The sequence below is a fragment of the Ictalurus furcatus genome, chromosome 14 (genome assembly GCF_023375685.1).
Source record: "Ictalurus furcatus strain D&B chromosome 14, Billie_1.0, whole genome shotgun sequence".
NCBI lineage: Eukaryota > Metazoa > Chordata > Actinopteri > Siluriformes > Ictaluridae > Ictalurus > Ictalurus furcatus.
Window position 1 is genome coordinate 19,843,358 of NC_071268.1, and position 12,278 is coordinate 19,855,635.

At 37.8% G+C, this 12,278-nt stretch overlaps 1 protein-coding gene across 1 annotated transcript; it reads right to left on the bottom strand.

Annotated features, from left to right (window-relative positions):
- Positions 1-2,380: 2,380 nt before the first annotated feature.
- On the bottom strand, positions 2,381-7,776 carry LOC128618558 (cytochrome c oxidase subunit 5A, mitochondrial). Its single transcript, XM_053642222.1, has 5 exons — positions 7,598-7,776; positions 4,569-4,685; positions 3,950-4,071; positions 3,574-3,702; positions 2,381-2,546 (listed from the first exon to the last, which is right to left on the bottom strand). Exons 1-4 carry the CDS (start codon positions 7,668-7,670, stop codon positions 3,589-3,591), a joined length of 426 nt encoding a protein of 141 aa, XP_053498197.1. The 5' UTR covers positions 7,671-7,776; the 3' UTR covers positions 2,381-2,546; positions 3,574-3,588.
- Positions 7,777-12,278: the final 4,502 nt, after the last annotated feature.

Genomic DNA, 12,278 nt, shown 5'->3' on the forward strand with positions numbered 1-12,278 from the left:
GAAACAACGGAGATCACAGATTGAGCTGCTGCCGGAAAACTGCACCCATGTAAATGTCCAAAACATGAGAATGTTTTACATTAAGCTCTTCAAACAAACTCGTAAGTGTATTAGTGTGGCTTGTCGGGTCAGATGCTGCAACAGACGTATCCAAACATGTTTTCTTCAGCGCAAAAATTGCATTTTTACGTTTATATCTACGTTTATATATCTGGTGGCCTAACCAGATACTGACTGTTACTTTTGATATTTAGCTATATGGCTTTATTTAGATTTATTTTTTAGATTAAAGAAGTTCTTTATGTTTCATTATAGGTTCTTCAGGGCAGTGTATTGGTTCTTCAAGATATCGTCCCTTAACAAGTTAAAGTGAACCCTTTTTGTTTCCAATTGGAACCTTTATTTTTAAGAGTGTAGACAGTAAATTGATAACACTATAAAGTTGCATTTTGTCCTATTGGCTCTCCCCACCTGGGCTCAAATTTATTTAATTTCCTATAACAGCATTGGGCCAAAGTGTTTTATCTCGCTTATTCCACGGCTATTTTTGATTCATTAATGAATGAAACTTTATATTTTTAACTGTTTATGGTCACATTTATTTTGTTGTGAAATGTCCACGAGACAAGTTAGTTCCTGTTATCGTTTACATTATATGTAAACAGATATTCCCTTATGAAGCTAATTTTCCCCCTCCCACGCACATTGGTTTCAGAAAGTTGCTCCTTTCATAACCTAAAAAACATGCATTAAAAAACTGTCATCTGTAGTTGCAATTTTCTTCAACTATTTTTTTAAATTAAGTTTTACACACATACACAAAACAAACAGTTAATTACGACAAAAACTGGCTGACCAATGAGATTCACGCTTTTGTTCACATTCCTTTAGCCGCTGACGTTAAAAAAATTACGACTTTGAAAATGACTCGAAAAAATATTCGTTCATTTTAATGGCGAGATTCAAAGATCCGAGTCAGTAAAATAATCCGCACTTTCCATCACTAGTAAATACCGGCTCAATTCTTCTTGTCATTGATAAGCGATGTCAGAAACGGAAAGGTGTGCAGCGCCACCTAGTGTACCGGGGTATTTCTGCTTCTCAATAAACGCCATCTACTGTCAGGGAGTGAATTTGCACTTTCATTCAGCGCGTCTCTGTGCGTCCCAATGCTCCTGGGTGTGGACACAAAAAAAACGCGGCGAAATACGTCCCGATGTGAATAGGCTTTTAGGCTTCTTTCACACTGAGCGTGATGACGCTCTTGAATTGAAACAATAGACATCTATGGATCTGTTCACACCGGGCGAATCAGTCACGGCACGACAAAGCGACACTTTTTTTTGTCCAATGTATCGATTTTTTCCCCTGTCGTTCGGCGAGACACGGGCCGTCCAATTATATTTGAACTTTAGATCACGTGCCTGGAGCCTCTGCTGTTGCATAAGAGTGTGACAGGTGGCGCTATAGCACAGAAAGCTGTTTTGAAAACCAGTGTGAACACTGAAGAAGAGTATTCCGGAAGAGAGAAGAGAATGGATAGAGGTCTTGTTATCATTTGCCAAATTTCCCTAATTTTTTTTGCGCATTTCTGTTATCGACAAAGTGAAAGTGCGTAAAAAAGTTTGTGATATTTACTGTCTCTCGCTTCTTTCCATCCAATTGGCCTTTTACCCCGCAGCACAGGGAGAACATGCAAACTCCACACACACAGGGCTGTGGCAGGAATCAAACCCTGGAGGGGTGATGCGAACGTGCTAACCACATGCTAAGCCACGTTGAAACGTGTCAGTAATAAAATATAACAGGAGAGTAAGAACTGAACTGTCAATTTATTTACAAAGTTCTTCCACCACAGAAAAAAGTGGGCTGGTCTTGGGCAATAAAGTGGGGTTTTGTCGCACTACTGTGTTATTGCATTATATTTCACATTATTTCATTCATACTAAAACAGCTAAAAATGGTGCTGTTCAAAAAACACAAAAAACTTTCTGCCTCCCTTACTGGGTAGAAAACACATAAAATAAGAAGTTAGTTTCTGTGCTTCTTAACACTGTGTTGTGGTGCTATGCGCCAACGTTAAAGTGATTCTTCTTCTCAGTGGTCAAAGACGAGAGGCCGAATATTGAGTTGCGCCACCTAGTGTGCAGGCGTAAAATGCATTCTCGTCAGCACCACTTATCGTGCAGGCGTGAATTAGCTGAAGGCGATCAATCGTTTGAAACTAGCTCGCGTACTGCCCTCTAGTGGTGCGAGTTGACTTAGGTGTTTATTCCTGTGTATTTTCATGACAGGTGCTGGTGTTGCACAAAGGTCATACAGCTCAAGCAAAATGTAATGTTACAGTGAATTCATACACAGCTGTAATTCAAAAACAAGATTCAGTAAATATATATATCTCCCTTTATTATGTCCACCATTATTTTACAAGCAAAAGAACATTATACAGGGCAATTAAATATAACACAAATATCCTGACATGTGGCAAAGACTTCAAGTACAGAAGATCCACTCAGCCCCAACAATGGCAACGGTCCCTCAGAAGACTGTCAGAAGAAAACGCAGGAGAAACACAGACAAGTTACACACAAATATGCTCATTTTGCTGACTTTATAACAATTTGCTGCTTGTGCCACAGCTGTACTTGCTTTGTTAGAGAACCTCATTAACAACACAGACAAAGAGCATGTTATTCAAGCTTAATTAGTCGTCTATAAAATTGAACCTGCAGAGCTTTGTTTGCTCCACTGTTGCACTTCATGATACATCACCCTTTTTAGTGAGAATGATATTTAGACCAATGAATTGAGTCTCAGCCTAGTTAATTCATCATCATTTCGAAATGTTATCAATAACATGCATGTCAGTGTGTTAACACAAAATATATGTACGTTTATACATATACATATGTATAAATTGTGTATGCTCTATATATGTTTTATCCTTCTTGCTTTTGAATTTAATCAATTCACTCGGTTACTCTCACTTATGTAACACCGGCACGAATAACATGAATAACACTGGACAGGAAACGTAAACGTACACTAATATATAGCATAGAATAGAACAAAAAGAACACAAGCAAACCCATGCAATTTAAAATCAAATCTTGATCATAGTAACATTTTTAAAAAGCCCCGACTTCCCAATAATACTGTTTTTAATTACTGTAATTGTACAGTTTGTCTGAGAGTTAAGCAGATATTATCACTCAGCAAATAATATTATTCCACTTTATATTGAAATTGGACTATTCCTGTGATTTTAGAAAACTGATAAAATTAGATCACTATTAAGAGAGATAATATTTTATTTCATCTTAGATTAATATTTGCATAATTATATGCAAAAATTTAGCCACAGGTTTATGTAAAATATTTTGGGTGAGATATCCTTACATCAACTGTTAACTACATGAGCTCATAGCTCTAGTGCAAAACTAATGAAGCAAATGATGGACATCATGTGTGTCTTGGTTGATCTACTACATTTGGGGAAGATTGTGTTTTTTGATTCATAAAACTGTCCCTTTAAAAGAGGCATGATTGTTGTATGCATGTGCAAACACTCACCATGACTGCAGAAGTCTATGCTTTGTCAATGCCAAGCTCCTCAGGTGTAGGAATTCCCAGCTCATTAAGCGTGGGACGAAGCTCTTGGATAACATATGGATAGATCTCTTTGTGTGGACCTGCTTTGTCCTGTATCCCCCCCAAAAAATTAAAAGTATTTGTATAAACATTAGCTGCATGATAATTACTGGATTTGCTTTTAAGACTAAAACATTCACAATTACAATGTTAAGGTAAATAGTATGCTAGGGATTAAAAAAAAATACATTGTCTTATCTTAACTAAAACAAAGAGGAAAGTTAATAAATGCACAGAACAATGACCACATCAATGCCATAATGTATCTCAAAATGTTTGTTTAAAATACCGTACTGACCTTAACTGCCTCAAGAATACGGATGGCGCTGCCCAAGTCATTCAATCGCCGACAAGCTCTCAAAGCTGCTTCCAGGATTTTGGGCTCAGGTACCAGGTCATACCCAATCAAAGTGTTCATACCTGGAAGAAGAAAAAAAAAAATCAGACACACAGTGAAGCACGTGTTATTCTGACTGATGCAGGAACAGTAGACACTTCAATGCACTCAAAAACCTGGACGGATACAAGTTTCATTACCAATCCAATTATATGTAGGCCATCATCATGATTCACAATTTGATCGAAGTTGGACTTGCAGTAAGAAAATGTGCTTTGTACTACTACAGTCATTTGAAACCAAAGTTTTCAAAGTTTGAATACACTCATAAATCATTTAAAAACGGGATGATCTGGTTTTAAGAAACCAGGAAAAACACTGTCTTGAAAAGCAGGAACAGTTGGAAATGTTTTCTCCCTTCATCACCATATCCTTTACAGAGAATGCTAAGATAATATGCAGTTCAACGAAAAAGGGTCACTTATCTACACAATAAAGGTTTAAGAGAAAGATTAAAAAGAACAACAAAGGCAAATATATAACAAAAGCACAAATATATATTAAATTACTTATAACCGACCTTTCCTGAGCTCCCAGGCATCAATGTCTGGTTTGTTGAAGTAGGTGACCCAACGGGCATCAAACTCCTCATCTGTCTCCTGCTTGCCATGGGAGTAGCAGCGGCTAGCTAAAGGAGCTGACAGGAAAATAATATATTAGGGGGGGACAGCAGGCTGCATGAAACCCCAAATTAGTAATGAAATATTACTATATGGCAAATCTTTGTGGACACCTGACCATTACACCAATATGTGCTTACTGAACACCCCATTCCTGATTTAGTCTCCTTTTGCTGTTATAATAAGCTCCACTCTTCTGAGAAGGCTTTCCACTAGATTTTGGAGCATGGCTGTGAGGATTTGTGCTCATTCAACCACAAGAGCATTAGTGAGGTCAGGCACTGATGCCAGAGAGGAGACCTGGTGTGTAGCTGGTGTTCCAGTTAATCCCACAGGTGTTCAGTGAGGTTGAGGCCTCTGTGCAGGACACTCGAATTCTTCCAATCCAACCTTGGAGTGTCTTCATGGACATTGCTTTGTGTACAGAGGCATCCAGTGAAGAGTAATCTTAATACTACAGCATACAAAAACATTCTAGACACCAATGTGTTTCAAACTTTCTGGTAACAGTTTGGGGAAGAACCAAATATGGCTGTGATGGTCAGGTGTCCACATACTTTTGGACAGTGTATGAAAAGGCCAAATCATAACTCGGAGCTGACCTAGTATACTATAAATGCATTCTTATCATAGCACATTAATGTAAAAAAGCATACAGAAATACAGCTAGTGTGCAGGATTCATTGCAAGTGTGCTTTTTGTATCCATTGATGTTCATGAACATGGTGACCAAAGACAACTCGACATGTTGAGGCTGCACAATTCAACAAGAAACCAGATAAAACAATGAGTCAAGATCAGAATCAACTGCTATATTAAAACAAGGTTAAGAAGCAAGAACATAAACATGGAGTACAGGCGGAAAAATATATACACACACCAATGTTTACTTATAGACCGAACAGTAAATACTACCAACTCAAACTATTTATTACGTACATAATGAGTCCAAGTGAAAGGCTTAACCTTTAATAAATATGTGATATGGAAGAGCAAATATTCCAAGAGTTTGGATGTGTTAGTAGGCCTTGTTCAAATTTCTATAAAATGCTTTACCTAATAAAAGCAACAGAACATTCAGGCCAGTCACTGACAGTGAAAAACATCAGGGTCCCTTAAATAGAAGGCAACATGCACTGTATCTTTATGACATGTGTCAGGGCAGTAACTTAACAGGTCCTCAGTAGATGAACCGTTCTGGCCTATTTGGAATACATATACAGCAGGGATGATCAATAAACCGTCAGAACACGCTGTATAGTTTCTATAAGTGCAGAATCGAGCTCTGGGATCTGACCTCTATAGAAGTAACACTACCTCAACTATGGCTAGGGGAGTGTAAGAGTACACTGATAGTGGGTATTAGCTGGAGATTACAGCAAGGTTTCTCTGTGACATGTCACTAAATTGGTACATCAAGTAAATTTTTGAGAGCATGCAACATGTCACCAAAACACAATGTTGTTTTATTAACAATGGATCAGACTTGATAATGTCTTGATAACAGTTCTCTCTGGGTGAGTCAGTGAAGTCGAATCATACATTTGAGAGAGTCCAAATCAATGCAAAATGTTACCCAACTTCATTCAATCTGTAATCTACACAAAGTGCCGTATCCGGTATGACTTGCTCAGTAAACTTTAACTGACGTCAAAAACATTCTCTCTGGAAATATAATATTTTATGTTCTGCAAGATTTGAACAACAAATAAATGTTATGCAATGAGAAGCACACAGCACCCATGCACAGTATACATCTTAGTCAGATTGAATCACTTTCATACTGAATAAAAATTATGATCTAGGCCGACGCAATGTAACCTGAGTGAATCAGGGTTAAGTCTTATAGTCTAAGGCAAAAGTAATCAACTAGACTTTGTAAAGTGACCAGCTAAATAATTAGGATACATGCTAATTTATAGAGATTTATCAGCCCTGTAACAGGATTGATTCGTGTACTCGGTGTGGTCCGCTGAAATACTTTGCTGGCTCCAGATCTGGCCGGAGGTCCACCAGTTGACAAGCCCTGCTCTGTGGTCCTGTTAGGGAAAGCATCCAGTGTGACATGGTGACACAACAAGGCCATAAAAGGCTAGTTTTATTTGACAGATCGAGTTGACAGTTATATATTAATCAAAGTCAACAAGCGGCACGTCGAGAGGAGGAATTGCATTTCCGCAGTCAGTTTCATGTTTGGAGAAGAGGTTTGATCAGACACATACTGATTTGCCTCCTACAGCTTCAAAAAGCCTTTCACTTACACAGCTGCAGCACTTCCTTCTGTAGTGTACTCTTTCACAACTTCACCAGTATACACACAGTTAAGGAAAAAAGCATTACTAGTTATTACTAACAGCACTTATCCACCCAGGATTGTAGACATTGGTAGACGTTATCTTGCAGTGCATGTACTTGGTAAGCAAACTGCTGACTACGGCAGGCGAGCACTCCCAGTTAAGCGAAAATAAAACGACAGTGTGTTTTACTAAAGAAACAAAGGAGTACAATGGGACAACGTTACTCACATTACATGTGTGTTAAATATACAAGACCCAAAAATCTGTTCTGAGCTTGAAATGAGCAAGGACGAGTGAAACAAGGGCAGAGTGCTACAGAGAGCTAGCCAGCCTCATGCACTTTGTCTGTCGGGCCTGAAACCTATAGCGGGTCATTACAAGGACACGGTCAAAATATAACTAGTGCCGAAATATCATTAACCAAAACGCAACATATACTTTAAAACAGAATAAATGATGTAAAAGATTAGACAGGATTGCAAACAGTAATATCCAGCTAGCCAAGATTTTCTGTCTAACTGTGATTAGCGCGCGAGCTAACTCGTTAGCAGCTAAGCTAGCTGATAGTCAATCTAGAAGGTGCTCTCAGCACAAGGTCGTCACATCAAACATTAAACCATGCAACATTTTACCTATATTCTGTGGCCGGGCTTGTGTTATGCTCCGAGCAGCGGAGAAGGAAAGGCGGACAGCGGATCTGAACATGCTGCAGGACACCAGGCTCGCTGTGGCTCTGAAGTACAGTGTGAGTTCGTGAACACGGGAAGGCCGACACCGAGACCGGTCTACAGCACAGACTCCACCGCGCAAGCGCACAAAACCCAGTGCATCCTCTTCTTCTGTGGTTTTTTTTTTTTTTTTACGGCAGCTGGCATCCAAATTGTTGCATTACTGCAACCTACTGTCTTTCTTTGACTTAGTCCTTGTTAATTAAATTCATCTTTCCAGTCCAGTCCTCCTTAGGAAATTAATCAAATATTTCTACATCCTATTATACTTTTAATACGGTACTCTCCTTTATCCATTCTCCTTAGTTGCTACTTCATCTCTTCCCTTTCTTGTAAATATCTCCTGCATGACATAAACATCTGTTTAACTGTCTCTTCTTCCTGACATTCATTGCATAAACCTGTAGGGTGTTTTCCTATGAAATGTGTGGAATTTGCATGTTCTCCCTGTGCTGCGGGGGTTTCCTACGTGTACTCCGGTTTCCTCTCCCAGTCCAAAGACCATGCATGGTAGGCTGATTGGCATGTCCAAAGTGTCCGTAGTGTATGAATGGGTGTGTGATTGTGTATGTGATTGTGCCCTGTGATAGACTGGCACCCCGTCCAGGGTGTACCCCGCCTTGTACCCAATGTCCCCTGTGATAGGCTCCAGGTTCCCCACGACCCTGAAGGATAAGTGGTAAAGAAAATGGATGGATGGGTGGATTTTCCCATTATCTTTTTCCATACTATATTCTTCCCTTCTGAATTTGATAACTTAATATTGACATCAACATGTCCTTTTTCTGTTGCCTCTTTTGCCAATCTATCAGCTCTCTCATTTCCCTTTATTCCCATATGCGCTGGGACCCACATGAATGTAATACTTCTCCTTAGGCTTCATATTCTTGAGATTGTAAACAAAATTTCATACAATAATTATTGATGATTTCGAGTTATTCCATACTTAATACTCAAAAGGTCTGATACAGAGTCGCTACATATTAAAATGTTGTTATCCCTGGTCTGTTCAATTCATTCTAATGCTATTAATATAGCATACAGTTCAACTGTATATACATTTAAGCTGTCAGATGTTCATTTGCTGACTCCCATTTCATATTTAGGGATGAATACCACAGATCCTTTTGCATCTGATTGTAAATCCTTTGACCCATCTGTAAATATTTGAAAGCTGTCATTGTACTTATAATGCATTTAATTGTATTTAAAATATTCACTGGCTATATCTATACTTCTTCTACTTCCTTTAATTTGAATCTTTAAAAGCTCTATTAACAGAAAACTATATTCTGTTTGAGGATATCTGATTTCCCTGCTAAAATATGAGAACCATTACAGATTTCTACTGTGTTTTGAATGGGTTGTCTGGAATGATAGTTTCATGAAAGGTGTTATTTCTAATGGTTCCTCAGTAGTTCTAACTTTATTCTGATGGCAATCATTGCTACCCATAAACAAAGAACCTTTTGGGATCTGGTGGTATTTAACAATAACCAGAAAACCCAAGTGGAAAGCTTCAGGAATCTGATTAAGCCAATTCCCATTAAAGTCCTTTATTTTCCTAATGCATTGCAATTCTTTTTCCAGAAGGGTTGTTCCTTTGTGCAGAATAATAAGCAACATAATGACAATAATGTACTGGCTTTATATTTGGGTCTATAGTTTCTAATACTCGTGGGATTTGATAAAACTATGTAGAACACTTCCCTGTAAATCTCAATGAGCTAAACAATATTTATTAAATCTGCATTAATTGCAACAGATGTGATTTGTTGCCAGAGTTGTAGTTGCACTGTGTGTCAACTCAAATATGGAAAATATGCTCAGATAATAAATAAGTTGTTTTGAAATTGACACATGCATAATTAAAGGTACTAAATTTGACATTTTATCTAAGAGTGATTATGTAGTGCTAAAAATATTACAACCATCTGTTTATTTAAAGACTATTAAATAAAACCCATTGAAATTATTTAAACCTACCAGATGTGGAATCTCTGGTGTTGAAAGCCACTTGTGTAATAATATTTCATAATGTAGATTGTGTTGAGCTCCCCCTCCACATTGAGTGACCACAATCATAAAGAATTCAGGGCTGTCCCAAACTGTATAAGGCACACTAAACAGTATACCTAAATAGTATTAACAGCAATGTTGTAGTAACATACTATTTAGTATGCAGTGTGGGACAGTCTGCTCAGTCGTTCAGAAGTGTTATGAGATTAATGCAAATTTATTGTGCACAAAAAGACTGTCACAGTTAGTGAATACCAGATGAAACCGGTACTGTCAAGCAGCAGCAATCATGAATCACAGATACCATATTGTAATTGTGTTCATTCTGCAAAATCATAATCAGCATTTAACATACAGAATGAACTAATAATCACATAATAATGTTAGCTAGCTAGACAGAATATAAGCTCTAGCTCTAGCTCTAGAATGCATTTATTCAATAATGTAGCGGAGGTTCATGTCCAGCAGAGGGCAGTATTATCAGCTTATTTATTAATTATTTTCCCAAACAATAATTTGTTGATTTCCCCCCCTTACTTCACAGCTATTCACACATTTTATGTTCTTTTGAACAATAGAATCTATGTTTGGATATATTACTGTTAAAAAAATCTCATTTAAAAATGCTATATTACAGACTATTCAAATGATAGAGCTGTTCGTCTACCAAGCCCCATGGCAGTTCTTTGTGCATTAGGAAAAATCACATGAGAGGAATGCCTGAAAGGTCTTTTCCCAGTAGTTGCTGTACCACTTGCGTGTTCATTCTCCTCTGATTTGGAGCTTGTCTCAGTAGGGGATTGGTATCCTAACTCCTGTGGGTCCAGTGGCTCTTAGGAAAGGAGAATGCAAATTGAAGGAACAGTTTTACGTACATTCACTCATTCACCCTCCAGGTTCTCCCACACCTCCTGAATGTTCCTGTACTGAAGCTTTGACATTTGATGCAACCCTTGGACTTTACATTTCACAATCTCAGCTCAGGTAATGGTCTTAGTGATGGCTTGACTCAGGCTAGTGAACATAACCTGAGATGCAGGTGTCACATGTCCTTCCCCCTGCAAGGGAGAAATAGCAAAATGCAAAAGGTTTCGAATTTTAGTCCCCTCCTTGATGCGCATCTCCAGCACTTCAGATCCTAATCCTGGAATTGGACATTGGCTTGGTTCTCCAATGGAAGTCACTTTTCTGAATAATGTTTGTCCTGGCTTTATAGAGCAGACACTTTGACTCACAGTCATGTCTGCAGCAGAATGATCAATTTCAAAAACAGATGAGTCAGCTCTCCATTGGACATGATTAGAAAACATAAGAAAATTACAAATCGGTTTGCATTTAGTATCTTTAAGAAAATTAAGATATATTAGGAAATGTGTCAGTCTGCTGGAATCCAAAACAAGCTTGAAGCTATCAGCAATTTCCCACTTACTAACTTTCTAATTACTGTTCATTTCAAACACGGAATTTTACACCATGCATTACTGAAATTATTTAGTGTTATGTATCCATTTGGTCAACTCCATATTAATTAATAAAAACCTGTTTTTACCTGTTTTTACCTGTTCTGCATATGGACATCACATGACCCTGCTGGGCGGTCAAGATTGTTAAAAAGTAGTTAAATCAATCTTTAACAAACGTGTTCATGTTCTAAGTGTCCTTATACATGTATATATATATATATATATATATATATATATATATATATATATATATATATATATATATATATATATATATATATATACATACACACACACACACACAAATGCACATGGACAAATGTGGTTCACCAGAATGTCTTGAAGAAGCTTCTGAATGGCTCTGAGAGACTTGGGCCAGGAGGAAGAATAGCGAAAGAACCTCAGTGGGACCTCTTAAAGGGACAGGCAAGACTTTCCTTCATCTAAACACATTCCTAATAAACTAACATTACCTGCCGATAGAATTTACTTTAATTCTGAGTGGGCTTTATTGATGAGCTCCTGTCAATCTGAGTGTGTGTGCGTGTGTGTGTCTGTAATGTAAATAATTGCATAAATAAATATGACTAAATCAGTTCAATCAGAGATGCACACAGCATAGAAGCACAACACAGTGTGTAAGTAATATTGTATAAGTAATACAGTGTGTAAGTAATAAAGCATCTTCAAAAATTCTGGACAAAATATTTATACATTGTATTATTCCTATTTGCTCATTGTATGTTCTTTGCCTGTTCCAATTTGATAGCCTTGAGGCAGTGAATTCACCCGAAGAGCAGAAGGGCATGCAGTGCTCCCGTTCTGCTTCACAAAATCCACAGACTGTATCCGAGAGACTGTAAGGCATCTATGACCCTCATATCGACACAGAAAACAAGGTCAGCAAGAACGTTGCAGTGTAGAACTATTTGATATACAAAACACATCCTATTATCAGTGTATGAAGGTTGCATAATTTATGTTTTTGAGATTTGCAAACAAAATCTCTAATAAATAGGGAAAAATTACACTAGAAATGTGCGGCAACTGCACAAAGTGTAAAGAATAATATGACTACTTTGAGAATGGTGTAGTTTAGCTGT